The sequence below is a fragment of the Pelophylax lessonae genome (assembly GCF_965119305.1).
Source record: "Pelophylax lessonae genome assembly, chromosome: 5".
Lineage (NCBI taxonomy): Eukaryota > Metazoa > Chordata > Amphibia > Anura > Ranidae > Pelophylax > Pelophylax lessonae.
The window spans coordinates 179,912,758-179,938,759 of NC_138772.1; the positions used below are offsets into that span (position 1 = coordinate 179,912,758).

The window sequence follows — 26,002 nt, forward strand, 5'->3', positions numbered from 1 at the left end:
AATCTACTGCTCCGACTATGGCAAGTGTTGACGAGCGAGGATGTGTTTCTACACGGCTCTGTTCTGGAGCCTACTTTTGTGTTTGCACCGTTGTGCATGTTGGCCGGGTGGGTCCCTTCTAGACGGTAGGGCCGCAGCCGGGCCCGTCTGGAGTGGACCGCCTGTGTTCAGACAGTTCGTTGTCGGGGTGCCGTTGTGCCTTGACTTCTTGAGCTCTAGTTCTTCTGACATTTATTTTGTTTTTGGGAAGATTCACACCGCATGTTTTTCTGGACATTATCACGATGCCACGTCTTCACACCGGCAGCCCTCTGGTGATTTTTTTTGTTTGGGCCTTGGCCACTTTGGGGGGGGCCCCCGGTCTCCACCCATTTCCATCTATTATTTTTTCCTATGGCGGGGGTGCCGATAGTTTCTTGGAACGTCCGCGGCTTGGGCTGCCCGCTCAAGCGGGCTATGGTGGCCCAACAACTACGAAAGTACCACCCAGCCATTATTGCTTTACAAGAGACTCACTTGGTGGCGGACTCTGTAGGGTGTCTTCGGTACTCATGGGTGGGTTGGGGATATCACTCCACCCACTCCGCATATTCCAGGGGGGTCAGTGTGCTGATACATGGGTCGCTGGCCTTCCGGGAACTGGGGGTCCGGGTGGACTCTGAGGGGAGGTATGTGTTCATACATTGTATGCTTTTTCAAACTGTGTGTGTTTTAGCAATAGTGTACATACCGCCTCCTTTTTCTTCTGGGGTGCTCAAGGAACTCCTCCAATTTACTATGGACAAAGTTGGTCTGCCACTGTTTATTATAGGGGACTTTAATGGGGTGCTAGACCCTGCAAGGGATAGACACCCTCCACCTTCTCCCGTGGGTGTGGCAAGGGGAACTGCTCTTTCCCGCTTTCTGGCGGAGGTGGATTGGTCTGAGGTATGGCGCCTTAAAAACCCTGACATGGTGCAATTTTCATGTTTCTCAAAAACACACTCTGCATTGTCTCGTATTGATCTATGTGTGGGTAACAGGGAGGCTATTGCCATGGTGGAGGACATTGAGTATGCCCGCAGGGGAATCTCGGACCACTCCCCGTTGGTGGTCAGATTGCAGGTTCGCCCTCGGGTGGACTTGCGTAGGGCTCCCTGGCGTTTGAATGCATTCTGGCTGAAACTGTTTCCACCGGATAATGACATTCCAGCAGCCATTGCCAGCTTTTTTGAGGAGAATGACCACTTTGGGGATGTGCTCCTGAGGTGGGAGGCTTTTAAGAGCTTTCTCAGAGGGGTTCTCATAGCTAATGTTAAGAAGGTCCAGACTAGGTCTAAATGCTTTGAGGAACAACTATCCCAGTGCACGCAGCGGCTGGAGCAGGAATACTTGCACAACCCCTCTGATGATACGAGGGCGGCATGGCTCTCGGCTCAGGCGGTATGGGTTGGGGAAGTTCGCTCCAAGGCGGACAAAAAGCGCTTTTTTGCCAAAACTGCCTTTTATGAAGAGGGGGAACGGACGGGCCGCATGCTGTCGAGAATGGTGGGGGCGCGCCCCTCAGTTCCTCCTATAGGGGCTCTCCGGCTGCCTGGGGGGGCTTTGGTTAATACGCAGGATAAAATTATGACTGAATTGGTGCGATTTTACAAGGACCTGTACTCCTCGAGGGCTCATTACAGCCCGGAAGAGTTGCAGGAATATTTAAGTGCCACTTCTCTACCGCAGTTGACGGAGGAACAGCGGATGCAGCTCGAAGCCCCGATTACGGAACAGGAGCTGCTGGAAGCAGTGGCTCTCTTTCCGGGATCTAAAGCTCCTGGGGATGACGGCCTTCCTGCTGAAATTTATCAAAACTACTCTGGGTTGTTAATGCCAAAATTATTAGAGGTGTTCCGGAGGGCTAGGGAGCTGGGGACTCTTCCGGAGTCTATGACCAGGGCTAGCATCATATTATTGCTTAAACCAGATAAACCCCCCACAGACCCGGGATCCTACAGACCCATCTCGTTGCTCCAGGCGGACGTCAAGCTACTGGCTAAAGTTTTGGCGCGTAGAGTTAACAAGGTTATAACTCACATCATACATGAAGACCAGGCGGGATTTATGCCCAATAGATCAACGGCCCTTAACTTGCGTCGCCTGTTCGTTGCGATTCAGACACCGGCGGATAACCCGGGGGAGAGGGCATTGCTGTCATTGGATGCCAACAAGGCATTTGACAGTGTTGAGTGGGGATACCTCTGGGCGACCATGGAATCCTTTGGTTTTGGACCAGTGTTCCTGTCTTGGGTGAAGTTACTGTATTACCAACCGACGGCTTCTATTAGGGAGGGAGGTCGGGTCTCCACGTGTTTTTCTCTGGGACGGGGAACGAGGCAGGGGTGCCCGCTGTCTCCCCTATTGTTTGCCATAGCGATAGAGCCCCTTGCGGCACGCATCAGAGCTCAGCGATCCATCGTGGGGTTTAGATACGGTCCCTATCAGGATAAAGTCCTGCTCTACGCGGACGATATGCTCCTGACGTTGGGAGATACTGGGGCTTCCTTGAGAACGGTTATGACAGTTATTACGGAGTTCGGTCAGTTCTCCGGACTCACTATAAACTGGTCCAAATCGGCCCTTCTGCAGTTGGACGGGGACGTCGCCCCTTCCCCGGGTCTCCATTGTCCGGTCCCTGTGGTCCAGCAGTTTAAATATTTGGGGGTCGTGGTTTCGGCGGATCCGACCCAATACAGCTTGCTTAATATTAGTCCCCTTCTCACCAGATTTCGCGATAAAATCAGGACTTGGAACAAACTCTGGCTGTCACTTGCCGGTAGGGTAAACCTTATAAAGATGGTGTTGATGCCACAATTATTGTATTTCCTCCATAACTCTCCTGTTGTCATTCCACTGAAAACCTTTCGTATAGTAAACACTCTATTCCGAACCCTCATGTGGAAGGGTAAGGCAGCTAGAGTACGTATGGAGCAATTACAGAAACCTCGCGAAGGGGGGGGCCTTGCCCTCCCTAACCCGTGGTTGTATTATCTGTCCTCCCAGTTGCAGCATCTGGTGGGGGCCATGTCCGGGACGCGTACTGGCGCGGCGCTGGAGGTTATGCAGTGGTTTGCTGGCGCGCGGGGGGTGCCGGAGGGGCTTGAGGCACAACTTTTTTCTAAACCTAACAAGCGTTTCCCGACATATAGATTACTACAAAAAATATGGGACAAAACTAAACAACTTCAACGAGCCTTGGGTTACACTAATTTTAGCCCAATCTGGGACAAGAAGACTTATCCTGAATTGTGTAAGCTGGACCAGGCAGACAGGTGGCGTGCATACGGGGTGACTCACCTTGCCCATATTATGCAGGAAGGGACACTTCTGACTTTTGAACAGCTTAAGTAGCGTTTCTCGCTTCCGGACAGTATGCGGTTTTACTATTTTCAATTACGGCATGCGATGCGGGTGCAGGCAGCCCAGGGACAGCTTTTCCTGTCCTCGACCCCTGTTTTCTTCCTTATGCAACAATATACGGATACCAAGGGCTTCATATCTGGTTGCTATGCCTCTCTTCTGGGTTCGTTCTTGAAAAAGTGCCCGAGCTCGGCGTGTGATCGTTGGAGCGAGGATGTGGGGGAGATCCCGGGGGAGCTGTGGGAGGAGGCCTTGGAGGTAGTTCGCAGCTGCTCTCTCAATGTCTCCCACCAGGTGTCGCAGCTTTATATCCTACTAAGAGTGCATCATACCCCCCTGAAGCTTCATGCAATGGGTCTTCGCGACGATGATCTCTGTGGCCGCTGCCAGAGAGAGAAGGGGGACTTGGTTCACTTGGTGTGGAGATGTCCAAAGTTGCACAGATACTGGTCAGCGGTGTTATCTGCCATTAATGGGGCCCTGGGGGTGGATATCCCTAGGGATCCCAAACACTGTATTCTGGGGTTACTGGAGTCGATAGTGGAGGATAGGTTTCTGAGAGAGGCCGCAACTCGGGCGCTCTTTCAGGCCCGTTTACTTATCCTGAGACACTGGATAGCACAGGAACCACCTACGTATAGGATGTGGCTGGAACAGATGGCTTCTACTTTGCGTATGGAGAAGGTTATCTACCAGCACAGGGGGGTGCCTCAGAAATTCGCTAAGGTTTGGGGTGTATGGTTGGACAGTCCGGGCATGGCCCCTGATGATCTAGTTCTGGACCGTTTGTTATTGTAACAAATTTTTTTTTTTTTTTTTTGGGAGGTACTCCTGCTAACTCTTGGTTTGCATGGGGGAGGGGGGGGGGAGTTTCTTGCATTTGCATATGTTATGTTCTTTTTAAAGTGCATCGAACTGTACTTATATGTGATAACCTTGGGGGGGATTGTGACATGGCATGGACTTTGTACTGTATGTGGCTTGATGTTGCCATCCGACAGTTTTTTCTTGTGTTTGTTTGTTTTTTTGTCTGCATGTAATGGTGTGAATTTTTCTCAATAAAGTTTTTTTTTTTCTTGATTTAAAAAAAAATACCACCAAAAGAAAGCTCTATCTGTCTAAAAAAAATAAATAAATTTAGTTTAGGTACAGCGTTGCATGACTGCGCAATTAATATTCAAAGTGTGACAGCGCTGAAAGCTGAAAATTGGCCTTGGCAGTAAGGGGGTAAAAGTGCCCTGTATTGAAGTGTTTAATACCACTTTAAAGTGACCGTAAACAAGGTTCTTATTGTAATAAAAAAATATGTCCATACACAGCCACTACCTAATGAAACTGTAATCTATTGTTTATGAAATCTTTTCTTGCTGTGTTTTTCTCCTCCTTGTAACAACATCCTCTGTGAACATCCAAACATTTTTCTTTTCCCCCTCTTTTTTTTTTTTTACTTTGTTTGTATATAGCAGTACACATGAGTTGTGCTCATGTGTACTACTCTATGCCCACTACAAATGCCATACATGGCTAATATCCAACATAAAGTGGTAGCATGGAGAATTAATGTAACTATCCTCCAACAGGAAGTTGAAAAAAGGAATTTGGAGATTTGGAGAAGGCTGAGAGCAAAAGAGAGTACTTTTTTTTTTTTTTTTTTTTTTTTTAATTAGGAACACATACTCGAATAGAATTAATTTTTTTAAACCAGATATTAAGGTCACTTTAAACGTGCTAGCAATACGTTATATTCTCCAGAAGATGTCACTGTTGCTCTTGCTGTTCATGTTGCTCTATTAAATGTAGTAAACAACTGAAGAAAGAGAAGGGTGACCATGACATAAATTCTATTAGTTTTATATTTAATTTGTTTATTAGATTACAGCACGCACCCACTATTTGAAATTCAACAGAAGTGCATTAATTACAGTAAAGTAAATGTTGTTTAAGAGGCCCACTAGAGGTGTCCATATGCCTGAACCTCTACAAATGCTTTTAGCAATTAGCTGTTGATCTGGAAGCTGGTTTAATTGTACATCTTCCCATTAATGTTTCATTTTAATGTTACAAAACAGTTTTTGTTTGACTTAATTTGTATTTTGTTTAATTTAAACAGCCTATTAGCTTACTTTTTTTTCTTTCTGCTTTTTAGATAAAGCTTATTTCTGGTACCTGGTTAAAAAAACACAATTACGCCTGTTTACAATGTTGTTTAAAATGCTTTTCATTAATTGAGTTATATTTTTTAAATCTATCATTCTAATGCAATAAGACAATGATGTTTCCAGGTTAGACAAAATAGCAAACTAATACGTTTTTTGGGCATATGTATTTTTTAAACCAGTAGTTTTTTCCTGCCAACATTATAATATTATTTAGAGCAGTATGTTCTATGGGCGCAATATTTTCAGGTCACCCTTGCTCTTCCTATCCTATGCCTACAAAACCTTGTGCTTGCAATAAAGTATGTTAAAACCTGTGTTTTTATTTGTTTTTATAATGTGTACTGCGGTACCTTGCCATTTATTCTGAATGGCACCCCAATGTACTTACACAGTTAAAATGGTTGTAAGCCCTACATATATCCAGTTAAGAGACTGGCCTCAAATGATACAGAGAAACAAATCCTACATAAGATGCACCTGCCTTTTACAGTATTTGCTTCTCCACAGCCATCTAACCTATGAAGCTTGTTTGAGCAGTCAGTAAAAAGGGTGAGGAGAGCTGAAGGTACAATCTGCAGAGCTCAGTAAGGAGAGCTCTGAGAGCTGATTGGAGGGGAAGGACACACCACCCCTCACACAGAACACCGGAACAGAGCTGAGGCTGTCAATCAGCTGAAGGTCCCTCCCCTGTCACTTTTTTTTTTTTCGCTTGGTGTCAGGAAAATATGCCAGATGTGATTCGTGCTGATAGCAGAGGAATGAACCGCCAAACAGAAATGGCCCTTAGTGTTCTTCTTAATTGAGACAAGCACACAGTAGATGGTCGTGCTTTGTTCTTATTTGTATGGCTAAGGTTTACAACCACTTTAAGCTAAATGCATCAACAGTATAGTATACCACAATGTACAAATATGTATGCTGTTTGCATTGTCCTGCGTTGCAGATATTCTAATAGCCCATTTAAAAGGAACCAGCTGCTATATGCCTCTTTCACATAGGCAGCAGACTTTTCCACTCTCTGAAAAGCAATTTGAGGTGGATAATTTTTCTGACCATGGTAGGCAGTCCGTTTCCTGTTGCCTCCTGCACACCTATTTTTCGATCCCCGTGAGGACTTTTTTTCATATCCCAATAGGGAGTTTACATTGAATTACTTGCCAAATGGGACAATTGCAGCACGGTCCCTTTGACCTGTCAAACTTGATATACTGAGTTAGAATTGGAAAGCAACGTGGCTGCAGCAATGTGATTCAACCTTTCCGGCCACCATGTAAATTTGAAGGTGTGTAGATCAACTGCCTGTTGTAGCTGTAACTCCACCATCAGTGTAAACTCATGCTCCTTAAACACAGGGCGGGTTCCATTGGAGTCTGCCTTCTCAGCGTAAAATCGTTCCGCTGATCCCTGCTGAGCAGTCGAATGGCTGGTCCATGGCTGGTCCATGTCCGCTCCGCTTATGCAGAGAGGGCACAGCCAACTCTCCTCTATGGAAGGTTTGATGTAAACAGACCACCAGTGGACTGTCATTCGATCTGCCAGATGGATGAGAACAGATCCCCATCTATCTGTTTTCAGCAGATAGGATCGGATGTCAATGAGTGTCAAAGGAAACATGTCTGTTGACACCTGCCACTCCATAGACTGAAGAGTCTGATTGGGACCACCTAAAAAACTGACAGGTGGATTTGATCGGTCCGCCTGTGTGAAAGGGCCCTAAGTCTTAAAGGAGTTGTAAAGGCAGAAGGTTTTTTTATCTTAATGCATTCTACTACTTACCTGAGCCCCATCTCTATCCAGTGATGTCTACGAGTCCTTCGGCCGTCCGACTCTCCCTCCTGATTGGCTGGGACACAGCAACAGCGCCATTGGCTGTCAATTAAAGTCAGCCAATCTAGATGGGGGGGGGGCGCAAATGGCAGCTCAGGGTCTGAATGGACACAGGGAGCTGTGACTCGGCTGTAAATCGGTTTGCTGTGGGGGCATGCGACAGGAGGGAGGGGTCAGGAGCAGCGAATAAGAATCCGAGAAGGGGAGGATCTGGGCTGCTCTGTGCAAAACCAACTGCACAGAGCAGGTAAGTAAAGCATGCTTGTTATTAAAAAGGAAAAAACAAGACTTTACAATCACTTTACATTATCTGTAAATCCATAGGAAATATATACATACCCTACTGGGCTAGCATGGCCTTTAGGTGAAAACCAAAAAGAATTTGTTCCAATCACTTTTTTTCTGAATTTATTTGTGATCAGATGACCACTCTGTCTCTTCTCCCATTTCCTAGGGCTGGGGGCTGAGTCTGAAAAGGATGCCTGGTACTTTGCCTTGGCTGCATTAAAAGCAATGTCAGTCTAGAACTAGGCTGAGAGTTAAGGCTGCCTGTATTATCACAGGTCTGCTATAGAGTGGTACAGGATGACATATATTGGTGCACTTATACAGAGAAATCGCTGAATGTCTTGACCAGGAGTTAACCTGGGCTTTTTGTTGTCGTGATGATCTAGGAAAGCTGTCGGCACGGTCACAACGTAATGGAGACATAAACCGATTACTCATAAAGAACATATATTAAAGGTTTCATGATGAACTCCTGGAATTAGACAAATCCTATTCTTTTGTTAGTTAAGGGGTACAGGAATAAAGTGTATTACTAACCCAATCCCTTGGTCCAACAAACTCTAATGATGTTTTCTTCTGCTCAGAGCTCCAGGCTGTGGGTGTGCTGTGAACAATCCATTGGAATCATCATATACAGCGTAGGGCTAATAAACCTGCATTGTACATGAAGTAGATGACCATGCAATTTTGGCTAAAAGCCTTAGGGAGATGGCAGTGCTAGACTGGTTGCATAGATGGAGGAAGCCTTCCAGAGCTAGGATAAAGTAAATAATACACCTTATCACTGCACCCCTAGACTAACCCTCGTGGGGTCCCACTGCCAAGGGTAGATTTTGTCTAAATCCCAGAGTTCGACCAAAAGCTGTGTTAGCATGGTAATGGAACACCTCGTTTAAAATGGGTTGGCCAGTTTAAGTATTTGGGTTTTTTCCGGTTCGGTGAGAGCCATTGCGCTTCCATGACCTTAATCTTCTCAAAATGATTTTCCTTCCTAAATCCACCTATGATTTTTGCAACTGCCTCATCTGGATACCCAACTTCTTTTGAAAAATTGAAATGATATGCATCTGCCAACAGGTGTGGAAAATTTGGTCTTTGGGTGTCTGTGGCGCCTTCACACCATAACCCTATAGAGGTACTCTTTTTATGAAATGAAGAATTAGCCTTGCTGTCAAAAATTTAAATGATATGCACCTGACAAACGGGGGTGGAAAAAATGGTCTTTGGGTGTTAATTGTGCCCATGAAACCTACACTAAAAAAATTCTTCCAGTTGAAATTAACACCCACAACACTAGGCAGCCTAGAAGTCTTGCAGGGATTCCACATCCTAAAAAGCACTTAATCAGTGACATTAGCATAAGGGGCTTCATAGCTGCTGGTAAACCAGGACTGATTCAATTTGATGAATGTCAGACGGTCCACAGAGTCTGTGGACTGATGCGTTCAATTAACAGTAACACAACCTCCAGCAGCACTGAATGCTGTTCGGAAAGCATGCTGGATGCAGGGCAGTCCAGCAGCTTAATTGCATACTGGGCAAGTTCTGGCCAGTGGTCTATTCTTATGACCCAGTAACCCAGTGGATCGTCAACTCGAAAGCTCTCTGTCTTTGTTTTCGCCCCTAGATAATCATCCACCATATGATGTATACACTGCCGATGGGCTGTGGAAGCTGTGAGCCCTGGGTGGCAAGGACTAAAAATCTTGTGAAATGCATCACTTTGGCGGCCCTCTTCTCCACCGCTCCTCTTTTGACCAACAGAAGCCTCAAAACTATGTTTTCTATGACACTAACTTACCAGAGTTGGAAAAAGCATTAGATGAACTCATCTTTAAAGTGTCCTCAAGAGATTTCATCTTCTGCACCCTGTGTGGGGACGGGATGAGTTCCAAGACTTTCTGCTTGCAACTTCTCCTTGATGCCATGTGTTCTTTGGTCCTTTTGCAGGCTTTGAAGCATGAGGGAGCCCATGCGCCATATGTTTGCGGAGGCATGAGAAGCAGACTCTTCGGGGTCACTGAGGATTACAGTATTTGGAACTGCCTCCTCCCAGCCATGTATCACTCCCAAGGATTCTGGGGATGGAAAACCATTTGTTGAGGGTTGACGTATATCTTCCTCTGCTTCAATGCCTCTAAAACTGCCAGAATCATCCTCCTCCCTTTCCTCTTGTGTGTTCTGTGGCATAGGAAGAATGGTGTCTGCATGAAGTCCTGCTCTTCCTCCCACTACTCTGCCTCGAGTGTCCTGTCCATAGGGGTACTTGTGGTTCATAGGACAATTTAGCAGAGGAGGGCATGGAGGAGGAGGAACATGGGGTAGAGCTGACAAATCTCGCGTCCTCACCACTAGCTGTATGGAGACTTGGTGGCTCAACAAGCTGCAGCACTGAGCCCTGTCCTGCATCCTTCCGAATTGCAAGCAGATTTACCCAGTGTGCTGTGAACTAAATATAGCATCTCTGACCATGCTTGCTGGACCATGTGTCAGCAGTAACGTGGAGTTTGTGACTGACTGCCTTGCCTAACGATGCAACAACATTGCCTTCCACGTGATGGTACAGAGCTGAAATTGCCTTACGTGAAATGAAATACCAACTGGGAACCTGCCATTGTGGTACAGCACATTCTGCAAATTCACAAAAGGGGACAGAATCCATCAGAAGGAAAAGGAAGGAAAGGCAGAAGTTGTAATGTGGGTGGCAGTGACTGTATTTTTCTTTTTTGCTGCAGCAGTTGGGGTAGAGAAATTTGCCGGCTATAGTCTACAGCTGGTGACAGATGTGCTGCAAGGACCTGGGACACCCTGCGTTATACCATCATCCCTGTCAGTGGAGGCTGCTGAGGTCATGAGGTATAGCGGGGGTAGACTGAGATGAGAAACAGAATTGCATTCCTTTTGTGTGGCTTTCAGGTGCTTTTGCCAACGGGCTGAGTGGTGGGAGGTTAAATGCCTTGTCAAGCATGTGGTATCCAAATAGCTTGATGTGCTTGAGAAAAAGTTTGCAACAGTGCAATCGGCTGCACATGTGCTAAAAAAGGCCCAGACAGCAGAGCTGTGGGAAGGGTGCCGGGAAAGAACAGCTCCACAATGTGATTGAAATAGGGGGGCTGCTCTCTACTCTTTCATGATAGCTGCCCTGTTGGGGTTGTGCCTCACCCTCACTTTCCTACTCTGCTCTATTCTGCACCCAAGTCACGTCAGTGACCTGCATCATCATCATCATCTCCTCCATCGTCATTACCAATGGAGACAACTTGGCAATACGCTGCGGCTGGGGGAACTTGACTGCTAATTTGTGTACCAGTGTTCTCCCCTCTCTGTAGGCTCATTTTACTTCCTTCCACAACCTCGGAACTAACATCTGAATCAAGTAATGGCTGTGCATCGTCAAGGAGAAAGTGGCTGACGCTGTGTTCAAATAACTCCGTTTATTCCTCCATGCCTAATGCTGGGGCTATGGCAGGAATAGCTGCCCTATCTTTACTTGGCATTGCTTAGTGTGGATTCCCCTATAATAGAAATTATGTGGGCAGTGTGGAGGGCAGACCTTCCCGACCTTGATAGAGAAGTCTGGGGGGACTGTTTTGAGGAGAGCACAAAATTAATGATTTCCCCACAGGATAAATTAATTCAGACACAATTCTGAGGTAGGGTGTACTATACTCCTCAGAGTTTGCACAGAATTTACCCTCAGAGATCACAGGATTGCCCCCACTGCCAAGACAAAAAATGATACTTAAGTGGAATGCTTATTCTCTTCCCTGTGTGGTTTTGTGGGAAAAATCCTTTAATGTTCTTCCTATGTATAAATTTACTTACATTAGTAGGAATTGCCCTAGGAAGTTTGATAGAGTATGGAAGCCATGGACGATCTTGGGGAAAAGCATCCCTTTCAATTGCTCACCTCCTTGGGTACTGATATGGCTGCAGTACATCTTATTTAATGTGCCATATGTATGTGGGGCATTGACATTTTCATGATTTATATACGGGCTTGCATAAACTTTGCGTAATGCTATGTGGACATTGAGTCAATGATACGGTCAGTGTGTGTTCTGCCTTAATACCATTCTTTATTGTTGATTTTTGTACCATGCCAATGATTTAAAAAATGCAAGGAGGTATCATCAAGAAATTGACAGAGTGCAGATCAAATTCACAAACCAGAACCAAAGAGATTTCTACAAAAGACTGCTAAAGCGTAACAGTCTTCCAGTGTTGGATGGTGATTTTTCACAGCACAATCTGCTGTGTAATAATAAACAAAAAAAAGTAACGTTGATGGCGGTGCGGAGGATGGTCTATGTGGAGAGCTTTATCCCAGATGCCTGCATACTTAGATGTGGTTGTTTTAATCATCAACCATATGAGTTTCTAAATATTGTGCCTTCATTAAATGTAACCATTTTGCTACACTTAAAGGTACCACTCTTCTCTTTTATACTCAGTTGTGACATGACGCTCCCCTTATATCAAGACATTGCTTGTTTATCAATTTATTTAAAAAATTTGCTTGTCTTGCAAATTGCTCTCAAACCATGTTACTCTAAGTTCAAGGTTTTACTGTATTTTTTTTGTTATTTCAGGTGGACCGAGTATGTTCCAGTCAGCAGGACCTTCATAAAAAGATAAAGAGCCTTATATTCACAGATTCTGATCTCATTGTGTCACCTATCATAGATAATCCAAAGGTACTTTTATACTGTTTATTACTATGCATTTTATAATATTACATTTATTTTTCAGTTGTTCAGTAAATCACTCCTTTGGCCGGAGGCTTTTGAGACATTGGGGTTGATTTATAAAAGCTGTAAGAAATCTAATACATAAAATGCTGTGCTCTAAAGAAGTAAAATAGTAGATATTACATTTGCTTGTTTTTCTTGATGTACATGCATTTGGCCTTATGTTGTTACTCTTGTTTTTATGGCTGTTTTGTTTGTACCTGACATCCAACAATTTTTTTTTTTTTATATTTGGTTTTTCTAAAGACCGCAACAGAGGAGATTCAACCAGCTACAGTAACCTTTATTTTGTATATGTAATTCTTGCATTTTGCATGTATGACACTGCAGTGTTTTCTGAACTTTTGTCGTGTGTTGAACTAAGGCTCCATTTACATGGGTGGCATTGTCTTGTTTTTAACGTGCCTCAGCCTCCTGTCAAATCCTGGCAATGGATGGCCCCATACACATCGTGGCAGCCAAGAGGCTTTGATGTGAGGCAAAAACATTGGGCGTGTCACGTTTGACAGGCAATACCGCCAGTCAGCCCCATTGAAGTGACCAGGGCCACACCACAAGTGTGCTGTAACCGCATTTCTTCCCTGTGAGTAAGGATTTCAGGGTAAAATCCCTCTTCAAAAAGGCATGCCGGAGCCGGCATATCACTTACTGGTTGCCTTTTAACCAGGGGCTGGCTGCTGCTGACATACAGGGGTTGAAAAATATGGAAACACCAGGTGAAAGAACAAAATCATTACCTAATACGGTGTTGGACTGCCTTTGGCATCCAAAATGGCCTGAATTCTCCTGGGAAGTGACATATATAAGTCTTGGATGGTGGATAAGGGAATCCAAAACCACTCTTCATGCAAAAATCATTTCAGTTCTTGCAGAGTTGCTGGAGTTGGAAAATAAACTAGAAACTTGTTCTCCAAAATTGACCGTAGTAGCTTTATGATATTGAGGTCCGCGATTGTGGCGCCCAGGGAAGGTGCGAGACTTCGTCTGCATGCTCGTCAAACTAAGATTTGACAACACCAGCTGTGTGAATCGGAGCATTATGGTCTTGGTAAATGGCATTGTCTTCAGGAAACAAGGTCTGCATCATGGAGTGAACATGATCGGCCAAAATTTGTACATAGTCGGTGGCAGTAACTTTACCAAGGTGATGTTGGGACCTGCAGAATACCAAGATATGGCTACCTAAACCTTGATTGTGCCGCCACAATGTTTACCATTGGCACAAGACAGTCCCAGGGTCGTAAGCTTGGGATGGTGTTCTCCATGCGCAAACCCGTCCGGTGGTTGGGAACAGTCTAAAGCTCTATACATCGGACCATTTTATCCAAATTATTCCATTGATTGTCTGCGACTTATGGGTGTTGCACCACTCTCTCCTGTTCTGAGCATTAATATTGATCACTACGGGTTTGGCAATTGCAGCTCGCCTATTAATGTTTTGCTTAAGGAGTTCCCTCCACACGGTTTTTGTGGACACGGACTTTGGAAGACTGAGTTTGAGCTCTGCAGTCACTTTTGAAGCAGTTATTTTCCTATTCTGGGTCACAATCGTGCGCAATGTCCTTTTTGCCTTGTTTGGTCAGTTGACCATGTCGACCACCCTTATGCATATCAGATGACATTTTCTCTGTCGTTCATTGACAGACACAGCTCCTGACCTTCTTAACCATTGGGTTATACTGGAGTAGGACACAGGGCAGAAAAAAAGCTTGACTATGGGCAGTCCCAGGGGGGTATACTCCCACTCTCAGCTATAGGCACTCAGTTTTTTTTTTTCTGCCTAGTCAGGAGTAAGGACCTAGTTCCTTGCTGGCATCTTCAGTCCTGGCTTTTTTTTCCTTTTTTTAATGTATTTTTCTATTTTTACTGTGAGAATCTACAATCAACTACTGGACTGGGAGACGGGCTGGATCTTTTTGAAAATCCAGTGGTCACCCCAGTCTGCCAGCAAGTGCGCGCAGACCTCAGCTCCGTGTTAGGTTGGCTGCGACATAGCCCCACTGGACGGGGGCTGGCCTGCAAGTAAAATGTCTTGCAAGGTCGCATACGACCTAACCTCGGCTTGAGTTGCAGCATTCCTTCTGGCCCACAGCCCCTCATTTTGATGGAGAGGGGGTTCTGTCTGGAGAGGTGCCCATCCTGTTCCTGGTATGGTAAGTAGCTGTCCCCCAGGGTTTTGGGGTGGACGTGGGCCCCACCCTGGGATGGTCGGACCCCTGGGTTCTCCTCCTTCCCATGCAGCGTCCTGCCTATCTTGGTTGTCCCTGCAGACACTTCTTCCCTCATCTGCCTACCCCCCTTCCCCTTTCCCCATGAGCTGGTCATACCACCTTTTCAGGTCGGTGTGGGGTGCTGAGCTGGCGATTGGGGGGGGGGGGGAGATGCGCCGCCAGCGTCTGAACGATCGGCTTTTGGGAGGGGGCTGTACCTGTTGGGGGCTCCTGCCAGGGCCCCACTTCCTGCTGGTGTTATTTTAGGGCCCCCGGGAGCCGCGTGGTGCCGCCATTTTCTTGTAGCCTGTGTGCTGTAGATTTGGTGACCATGTTTTTGTAGTCTCGGTGGCCATTTTGTAGTGGTTTCTCATTGCTAATGGTGACCATCACTGTGAAGCATACATGGGCGGGGATTTTGGCAGTGGGAGCCCTTCCTTATATCCTGGTGCTGACTCTTGGATCTTTCTCTTCCTGATCGCAGCATGAGTGTGCAGATAGCCTAGTGCTGCGGTGCCTGATTTTTGGGTGGTGAGGCTGGTGGGGTCCTCTACCTCTCTGCTATAGGATCAGTTGGTGCTCTGTGCCTGGCGACCTGTGGTGCTGCCAGCGCGGTGGGGGTGTCCCTAGCAGTATTTTTACACCTTTTTTTGTGGGTCCCCCTTTTTCACTAATGGAGTCCCTGGAGCACATTTCCCCACCTGCTCCCCTCTCAGAGGCTGCCGAGCCCTCCGAGTCCCAACAATCCCTTACTGCACTGATAGCGGTCCTGGAGTCTTTGGTGTCCAAGGTGGATTTGGTCTTGGGGTAACGGGCTAGGTCCCCCTGCCTCATCTAAACCTGAATCTGATTTGGTTGCCGCAAACGCGAGTCACCCTGCTGGGTCTGTGTCCACACACCCTGATTTCTCAGATAGTGGGGATGATTCCTCTGCTCCTGTAGCTGCACATGAAAAGGCGCTGGTGGATGCACTGAATGTATCTTTGAGTGAGACTTTATAAATGGAGGATGCGTCTTATGCCGCATTGGAGGTGTCGGTTCCTTTTGGCACCCACAATCCCTCTCAAGCGCCAAGGGTGTTCCCCTTTCCCGCTTACAAAATTGTCGCTTAACAGTGGGGTTGTCCAAAATGCCCCCTTGTGGTCCCGAAGTTTTTTTTCTATGCGGTATCCTTACGTGGACTCCTTGCTTAAGCAAAGCAACCATGATTCCGGTTGAGGAGTCCCCGGCCTTTAAGGACTCAGCTGACAGAAAAGTGGAGGCTGTGGCCCGCCATATGTACACTATGGCTGTTTCGGCACTGACCGAGTTGGCTAAGCTTTTACGCCAGGACCTGGAGGGGGAGCAATTTCCCCATGCCTTTGCTGAGCTGGCAGACCAGTTGGTCCAGGGGCTGCAGTTTGTCTGTGAGGCTGTCTGTCTCTGCAGTGGTCTTTAGGCATGTTTTTTGGCTTAAATGCTGGTCTGCGGACCAGATTTCTAAGAAGGCCTTCTCTGATCTCCCCTTCCTAGGGGATCACCAGTTTGGAGCTTCCCTGGATGACATCATTAAGGGTCTCACAGAGGGGAAGAGTAAGTTTCTTCCACAGGCTAGTAAGGACAAGGAGCGCCTTAGTAGACATGTTCCATCCTTCTCGGCTCATAAGAAGTTTTTTTTTCGTCCCTCAGGGTCTCAAGACAAGGGATCAAAACCCTTCAGGGTCTCCCCTGGAGGATCTAAACAAACCTGGTCTGGCAAGCCGAGAGTGGGCTTCGCCAGACCTGCGGACAAGGCTCCCTCAACATGAAGGGGCGCCCTCACCCGTGGGGTGGGAGGAGGCGTCTTCGCTGGTTTCTGGACCCATGGACCTCCTTGGTACAGGACAAGTGGGTCCACTAAGTCATACGGTTCGGCTACAAGATCGAGTTTCGTTCTTACCCTCTGGAAAGGTTTTTTCCCTCCAACTTGCGCCTGTCCCCAGACCGCTTATGGGATCTCCTTGGGGCAGTGCAAGACATACTGAGCCAAGGGGTGATTGTCCCGGTTCCGTTCTCTGAACTTATTCAGTTTTTTTTTTTAAATCTGTTTATAGTCTCCAGGGCAAGGTGCGTCCAATTCAGGACCTTAAGGCGCTAAACTGCTGTGCGGGTGCAGAAATTCCAAATGGAGTCCTTTCCCACGGTACTGGCATTCCTGCATCAGGGGGATCTTCTTGCTTCTATCAAAATCAAGTACGCTTGCCTTCATATTCCAATATGTATTGGTCACCAGCGCTTCCTCCACTTTGCTGTGGGAGAGGAGCATTATCAATTTGTGGCGTTACCCTTTGGTCTCGCCTCTGCTCCTCGGGTCTTCACAAAAGTGTTGGCCCCGGTGCTAGCATTGTTGCATCAGTGGGGAATCATGTTTCTGTGGTACCTGGACGATCTTCTGCTGCGAGCTGAGTCCCTGACTGCTCTGGTGGACAATTTGGAGATCTGCGAACTCTGAGGGAGTTTGGTTGGATCCTACACCTTCAGAAGTCTGCTCTGGTTCCGTCCACAAATCTGGAAGGAGTGTTCCTTCCTCTGGAAAAAGTCTAGAAACTGCAGGAAGCAATTTAACTTCTGTTGTCCAGCAGACGGTCATCCCTTCAGACTTGCATACGGGTGCTGGGCCTGATGGTGTCGGCCTTCGAGGCGGTTCCATTTGCCCAGTTCCACACAAGATCTCTCTGCAAAGAGAGATTCTGGTCAAATCGGATAAAAATCCACAGTCTATAGACAATCTGATCAGGCTGAGCCAAGGTATGAGAGGGTCCCTGATCTGGTGGCTTTGTTCTCCGCCTGTACTCCAGGGCAAATCCCTTCTCCCCCTGTACTGGGCGGTGGTCACCACAGATGCCAGCCTGTCTGTGTGGGGATATATCCTCGGAAAAGATTCTGCTCAGGGTGTCTGGACACTGGAAGAGTCCAGACTGCCGATCAATGTACTGGAGCTCCAAGCGATCATTGGTCGGATCTTCTATAGGGGTGTCTGGTGCGAATTAAATCGGCCGATGCCATTGCTGTGGCCTATGTCAATCACCAGGGGGGCACAAGAAGTGTCCTGGCGGTTTGGGAAGTAGCTGGCATTCTAAGGTGGGCAGAACGTTTAGTTCCAGCCATCTATGCTGTACACATTCCGGGGGTGGAAAATTGGCAGGCGGATTACCTCAGTCGACAGGCGTTGGACCAGGGGGGATGGTCACTTCAACCAGAAGTGTTTTATCAGTTGTGCCTCCGGTGGGGTACTTCCAAGGTCGACCTGTTGTTCTCTCATCTCAACAGGAAGGCGCAGAGGTTTGTGGCACGGTCTCGGCACCCCGTGGGGTCAGTATTGTCTGATTTATGCTTTTCCCCCCCTCTCAAGTTTCTGCCAAGACTGTGCAGGATTGAGGCAGAAAGGATCCTGGTCATCTTAGTGGCTCCAGACTGGTCTCGCCAGTCTTGGTATGCCGATCTGGTGTGGCTGGTCACCGATGTTCCTTGGAGACTTCCTCTCAGGGAAGATCTGCTGTCCCAAGGGCCAATCTTCCTTCCTGCTTTACAGTCGCTGGCTTTAACTGCTTGGCTGTTAAAAGCCAGGTGCTGATGGATAGAGGCTTGTCTGATTCAGTGATTCCTGCGCTGTTAAAAGCTATAAAATCTACCTCCTAGGAAGATCTTCCATAGTACATGGAAGTCGTACATTGCCTGGTGTGAGTCTCTTGGGGTTCACCCTCACTCCTTTTCGGTGGCTCAGATCTTGACCTTCCTCCAATGGGGGATTGAGCAGCGCCTGGCCTTGAGTACTATCAAGGGCCCGGTCTCGGCCTTGGCAGTCTTCTTTCAACGACCATTGGCAGTACTTTTATCCAGGGAGGTCCACACTTGGCTCCTCTGGTGCTGTCTCCATTGCCGCCTTGGGACCTCAATTTGGTGCTTTCAGTCCTCCAGAAACCTTCTTTTGAAAATCTTAGGGAGGTTCCCCTGCTTATGTTATCCCAAAAGACTGCCTTTTTGGTGGCAATCACTTCTGCATGCAGGGTGTCGGAGCTGCCAGCGTTGTCTTGTCGTTTACCTTACTTGGTGGTTCACAGAGATAAGGTAGTTCTTCGGCCCTGTCCCTCGTTACTTCCAAAGGTTGTCTGATTTTCATTTGAATGAAGACATTGTGTTGCCTTCCCTGTGTCCCAGACCAAAACATCCTAAAGAAATTGCTTTGCATTCCTTGGTTGTGGATCGGGCAATTAGGGTGTACCTGGCAGCTATGCAGTCTTTTAGGAAGTCAGACTCACTATTTGTGCTCACGGATGGACCTCGTAAGGGGTTGTCCGCTTCTGCTGCAACCATTTCCAGAGGGATCAGACAGATGGTGATTCAGGGCTATTCCATCAAGGGTCAGGTTCCTCCTTTCCCTGTCAAGGCGCACTCTACTCGGGCGCTCAGTGCATCCTGGGTCTTCCGTCATAAGGCGTCAGTGATGCAGGTTTGCAAGGCGGCTACCTGGTCGCCTGTGCACACCTTTACAAAATTTTATAAAGTGGATGTTTTGGCATCTGCGGATGCTTCCTTTGGCCGCAAGGTTTTGCAGGCTGCTGTTTAGAGGACCCGGTTCTCTTTGAGGGTGTATTGTTTTTTTTCAGATGAGCTCCATTTCTTGGTTGAGCTCCATATTACCTGGTAGGCTATCATTTAGCCTTGGGAAAAAAAAATGTTCTGCTGTTCCCACCCCTCATGTTTAGCGCTGCTTTGTGATGTACAAATGGTTAAGAAGATCAGGAGCTGTGTCCGCCAATGAAGGATAGAGAAAATCGGATTTTTGTCTTACCATAAAACATCTTTATGATGTTCATTGACAGACACAGCACCCACCCCTCTGTGGAGTTGGATTTCTTCTGACACTGCTTGTAACAAAACTAAGTGCCTATACCTGAGAGTGGGAGTATACCCCCTGGGACTGCCCATAGGCTTAGTCAAGCTTTTTTTTTTCTGCCTAGTGTCCTACTCCTGTAGGGGGCAGTATAACCCGATGGTTAGGAAGATCAGGAGCTGTGTCCGTCAATGAACATCAGAGAAATGGATTTTACGGTAAGGCAAAAATCCCATTTTCCCGGAAACTGTATATAATGTCATAACCTTTTTTACTGTATCTTTCGACACCACAAATAAGTTGGCAACATCAGTTACAGAGACACCCGCTAAGTGGGCACCAACAACTTGCCCTCTTTGTAACTCCGTAATCTCTGGCATGACTTATTATTACTAGCAGTGCACACAGTGAATGACGAAAGTGAGCAGGGAGACACAGCAGCGCTCATCTGAGTGTAATATGATCAGTAAAGTTCATTATTTAATGCAATTAAAAAATGGCAACTCACAAGAAGTAAAATGTATAAAGGCATGTCACATGGGTTGGCCTCTCTTGCTTCAATCATTTTTTATTCATATTTTGGCAGTATAAATGCAACAGGAGTACTGTAGAGTGTAGAGCAGCAAACAATCCTCGCAACCTCTATTTGGTTTGGCCTCTCTGTATGATCCTGGTCCTGGTAAGCTGCCAGGTTTGGGTGCTGGTGGAGGCTTGTCCACTGTGGTGATTTCCAGGGCTCCAAGTGAATCCGAGAGTCACATTCTCGTCAGCTGTGACGTTGGTGGGCAGGGGTACGAAGGGCCGCCAGGTGCATGTTCAAAGCATGCATGCGCCTTCTTCAGGGGGCTGACGAGGACGTGACTCTTGGATTTACTCGGAGTCCTGGAAACCACAAGAGTGGACAAGCCTCCACCAGCGCCCAAACCTGCCAGCTACCAGGATCGGGATTGTACAGGGAGGCAAACCCATGTGACAGGCCTTTATACATTTTACTTCTTGTGAGCTGCCATTTTTTTATTTGCATCAAATGATGCACTTTACTAATCATACTACAGTCTGATGAGCGCTGCTGTTTCTCCCTGCTTTCTTATTCACAGAGCTACTTGCTCCCTGTCAGCTGGCTGCAAATACTGAGGGTAGAATCAGCAAAGACATTTTAACCCTTTACTATTGAACTCTATACTGACTTTTTTCACATATGCTTTCTAATCTTTATTGTTTTATGGTTTACTTTTTTACGTCCATTTTTTCTTATGCATGAATCATTCATTCCTATGGTCATTGTTTTAAACATTTTTATATCTGGGGTTCCTTTTTTGGCCCATTGCCATAGGCCCTCATATTTTTGATCTATCGGGGGTTTTTTTTTGCTTTTGTTTAACCACTTCCCGCAAACAGTTGTACCTGCAGCTGCAGGCATCATGCCGGTACCGATTTTTAGAGCTGGCAGTTGGCTTTCAGGAGATAACAACTGATTTGGCTCAGCAGCCACTCGGCGGTTATCCCAGCGAGGGTGAAGGGACGTCTCCTCTCCCACTGCCTTCCGTGGCTCTGCCCGGGTCTCCCGTCTGAACGGTAGACCCGATCAATAAGCCGGCACATCCACCGGCTGGTTGGAGCCCCGAACGTTGACGGAGTCAGCTTCGATCGGGTCTCCGATCATCTAACCCAAAGGGACGTCACTTCCGGTTTACTTTGCTGCCAATGGCGCCATTTTCCAAAAACTGTCAGTATTGAAAAATGCAGATTTTGGCCTTTTGAATACTTTGAATTGCAGTGGAGGGGTCTGGGGTCTTTTAGACTCCAGATCTCTCCATAATGGGTACCTGTCACTGCCTATTGCTGTCAAAAGGGATGTTTACATTCCTAGTGACAGAAATAAGTGATCAGATTTTTTATGTTTTTTTTGAAAAGAAAAAAAATGCAAAGTGCCCCGATCCCTGCAAGCTCGTGCACAAAAAGAAACGCATATGTAAGTCATGCCCACAAATCAAAACGGTGCTAAAATCACATGTGAGGTATTGTCGCGATTGTCAGAGCGAAAGCAATAATTCTAGCAAAAGACGTCCTCTGTAACTCTAAACTGGTAATTTTTAAAGCGTCACCTATGGAGATTTTAGGTAACGTAGTTTGTCGCCATTCCATGAGTGTGCGCAATTTTAAACCATAACATGTTAGGTATCTATTTACTTGGCGTGACCTCATCTTTCACAGTATACAAAAAAATTGGGCTAACTTTACTGTTTATTTTATTTTTTTTAATTGAAGTGTATTTTTTCCAAAAAAAAATTGCGTTTAAAAGACTGCTGCGCAAATACCACGTGACCACCATTTTATTCTCCAGATTCTTTGCTTAAATAATATATAAAATATTTGGGTGTTCTAAGTAATTTTCTAGCAAAAAATACTGATTTTAACTTGTAAACAACATGTGTCAGAAATAGGCTTGGTCCTTATTTTATTATTATTTCAGGTACTTATATAGCGCTGTCAATTAAGGCAGCGCTTTACATATACATTGTACATTCACATCAGTCCCTGCCCTCAAGGAGCTTACAATCTAAGGTCTCTAACTCACATACATACACAGTAGGGCCAATTTTTTTTATTTTTTTATACAGGATCCAATTAACCTACCAGCATGTCTTTGGAGTGGTCCTTAAGTGGTTAAATAATCCGTAGCCCCAGCTTTTTATCTGCCACCACTTTTCCCTGTTGCTTTCCAAGTGCCACTACACACCCGTTTTAAATGACGAAAGTGAGGCTTCCAGCTAGAGCTGCATGATTAATACTTAAAAAAATTGCGATCTTGATTCAGGATCTTAAAATGGCATTTCCTCGATTCATGCAGAGCTGTTAAAAAAAAAAAAAAAAAGAGCCTCTAGCTTATCAACATTGCTAAGGCTGGTAGATAACTTTAAACAAAGTATAATTTCATTCTTTTAGATCAAAGGAATGAACTGCCGTCTGTAAATAAGGTCAGTTTAATGCGGAGTTCCACCCAATTTTGTGTTTATTTATATGTACAAAAAGTGTAGCTGCTGACTTTTTGTACACCCACACTCACCTGTCCCACGGTCCAGTGATGCAGCCGGCGGGAGCCTCCGTTCTCCCCGCGGCGCCGGTATTGCTAGTGTGGGCACCCGGCTGTGACAGCTTGCGACTTTTCCAGCCGGGTGTGCACTGCGCATCCTGAGTGCATGGGTAATCTTCTGGGACCTGTGACATGTCCCAGAATGTTGCAGGGAGGGAGGGAGGGGGGGAGGAGTACCTCCGCTGCAGCCGCTAGGCGGCCCAAGCTGAAGTGGGAGCGGGTGCCTGTCAAATCTAGGTACCCGCTCCCCCTCAAAAAAGAAATGATATGCCAAATGTGGCATGTCAGGAGGCCTTAAAGCGGAAGTTCAATTTTTGGGTGGAACTCCTCTTTAACCACTTAAAGACCTAAGTCTTTTTCTGACACCTGTTGCTTACAAGTTAAACTCAGTATTTTTTGCTGGAAAATTACTTAGAACCCCCAAACCTTATATATATATATATATATATATATATTAATATATTATATAATATAATATAGTTTTTAATATAATATAGTTTTTAACAAAGACCCTAGAGCAAAAAATGGCAGTTGTTGCAATATTTTATGTCACACTGTATTTGCGCAGCAGTCTTTCAAACGCAATTTTTTGGGAAAAAATACACTTTAGTTTTTTTTTTTTTTTTTTTTTAAATTCTTTAAACGGTAAAGTTAGCCCAATTTTTTTGTATATTGTGAAAGATGATGTCACGCCAAGAATCGTGATCTTTGTACTAAGCAAAAAAAATTTGATTTTTATTTTATCCAGAATTGTGCAGCTCTACTTCCCACCTGTTAGCTAGGTGTCTCATCACACAGCGGAAGCAAAAGAATGTTAAATCACTTCGGCTTTCAGCGCGAAACATGTTATCATTTTCACACCTGCAAATCATGTAGTGTTTCCATATTTTGCCCAACCCCTGTAGTGATCCAACAAGGATCGTGAGTCAGCAGCATTGCCCATGTGAAGGGGGGCCTAACTGTAAAAACCATATAAACAGCCAGTCATAATCCTATTGTCCATCTTCTAATGCTGTTTTAAAAAATGAATTTAAACACTTCTTTGGTTGGCACTTTCTTGTTGAATGCAAATGCAAAGCGGATTTATAATTATGCATATGTTGTTCTTTCAATTAGATTTTTAAGCCAGCTCCAGTAAGATTTGATGTAAAGACTTTGGGCTTTCCCGCACATTCTGGTAAGAAAGTATTTTATATGAACTGTGTGGAATCTTCTTTATTGCCTTCTGACTTACCAAGATGCTCCATTCCCAGGTTGTGGAAGTGTTCTGTTCCTGTATTTGGTGTTTGGTTCCTGTATGTGATGACCATGTAAATTTCCAGAAAACTTTGTTTTTCTCTATAACTTATTACGTTCTGCATAAAAAAAAAAATATATATACAGTATATATGTAAAAAAATGTATCAAGTAAATATGACATATTGCATATGTGTATTTCATATTTACTTATCTTACACCTACAATACAAGGACACAGAACTGGATTCGTAGGCCATGGGTTTTGTGCTGCTGCCTTCAGGTGATGGACAGTTGGACACTGGAAAAAATTTTGCTAGGGCTACCCCTACAGTATTCTCGTATTCTCGTATTCTGTGTTCTTCGGCTTGTTCTTCTCTGGAAAAGTATTTTTTTTTTTCTTTTTAACTATTTCCAGAGGCCAAAAAACACTTCACATCCGATCTTCCTCTTGACCTTGTTCAGGAATCGGAAGCAGAACATCTTTTACGTTTCAAAGTGTGTATGAAAGTATTAAAAATACCTGTAGCAAAGGCAGCAGAGAATTTTTTTCTCCCCTGAAGCTTTAGTGTCCATTCACACTGATCCAACTTGGACTGCAACTTGTCAGCCTGACAAGTCGCGGTCCGTCACACTCCCGTTGTGCGGTACAGGAGCCGTTCTAATAGGAGCGACACAAGTCGCTCCGACTTAGAAAAAGGGTCCTGTACTACTTCGGGGCGAACTGGAGGCGACTTGAATAGACATTAATTTTATTAAGTCCGTGCAAGTCGTGCCGAAGTCACGCTGCACGCGACTTTACAGGTCGCCCCCTAAGTCGGAGCGACGTAGTGTGAACCGAGCCTTAGAGGTATAGGCTTTTGCTTTGCACCAAATGCTTTACATTGTGTATACACTAATTCATGCGGTGCATACTAGTCTTTGCCTAACAGCACCTGATTCTCCATAACCAAAACAGACCCTTTTGTTTAAAAAACCACTTGACCTCCAGAAGATTTACCCCTCTTCCTGACCAGACAATTTTCTGCGATATGACACTGTGTTATTTTACCTGACGGTTGCGCTTACATGACACTGTACCCAAATAAAATGTATTTCCTATTTGTCCCACAAATAGAGATTTCTTTTGGGGGTATTTGATCACCTCTGCATTTTTAATTTTTTGCGCTATAAATAAAAAAAGGCTGACAATTTAAAAAAAAAAAAAAAAAAACATTTTTTACTTTCTACTATACAACATATTCAATTAAAAAAATATCACATTTCTTCCTCAATTTAGGCCAATGTGTATTCTGCTACATATTTTTGGTAAAAAAAAATCCCAATAAGCTTATATTGATTGATTTGCGCAGAAGTCATAGCGTCTACAAACTTTGGGATTTTATTTATTAATTTTTTACTAGTAATGGAGATGATCAGCGACTTATAGAGGGACTGCGATATTGCGGCGGACATTCTGACACTAACTGACACTTTTTGGGGACCAGTGTCGCTAATACAGTTATCAATGCTAAAAAATATGCACTGTCACTGTACTAATGACACTGGCTGGGAAGGGGTTAACATCCGGGGTGATCAAAGGGTTAACTGTGTGCTTTGCCTGTGTTTGTGTGTACTATGGGAGGTGCTTTTAATAGGGAAAGGCATGGATCCATGTTCCTGTTTTGCAGAGACACAGGATCCATGTCTTCCATCCTGACAGAACGGCGATCTTGTTTACATAGGCAGATCGTCTTTCTGCCCCTGTACCGAACTGGCGGATATGGAGTTGGTGGTACACCACAGTGTATGTAATCACAGTGGGAGTTAGCTGCCACCACTACGCATTCAAGCACGCATTCGCACCTGCTACCCGGAAGAGCTTGATCACAAATAGATACGTGATCGAGAACAGAGGTGCCGCTCTGTAGCAGTAAAACTGCTATAGAGCGGACCTTAAGTGGTTAAGAGACTGCATGAAAAAATAGATAAACACCAGAAATTTGGGTTTTTTCTTTTTGCCAGATTTTGTATGCAGGGGGTGGGGGAAGTGCAAATATGCCTAATGCTTCTAGGGGTTTAGGTTATGATTTTATATATAACCCTTAATTTAAAAATTATCCAGGCACACATGAGAAAAAAAAAGGTTTTAATAATTCCTTATTGTATCCAAAATGTGGAAAACCTAGTTTGCGCTTTAGGCCTCATGCACACTAAATGTTA

At 45.4% G+C, this 26,002-nt stretch overlaps 1 protein-coding gene across 1 annotated transcript in view; it reads left to right on the plus strand.

Annotated features, from left to right (window-relative positions):
- The window catches only part of ULK4 (unc-51 like kinase 4), a 1,112,493-nt gene that overhangs the window by 95,296 nt on the left and 991,195 nt on the right, over positions 1-26,002 (plus strand). Inside the window, exons 13-14 of the mRNA XM_082258381.1 lie at positions 12,251-12,355; positions 23,682-23,742. Of these exons, the coding sequence (XP_082114507.1) occupies positions 12,251-12,355; positions 23,682-23,742 (166 nt within the window). The remainder of the gene's footprint in view (positions 1-12,250; positions 12,356-23,681; positions 23,743-26,002) is intronic.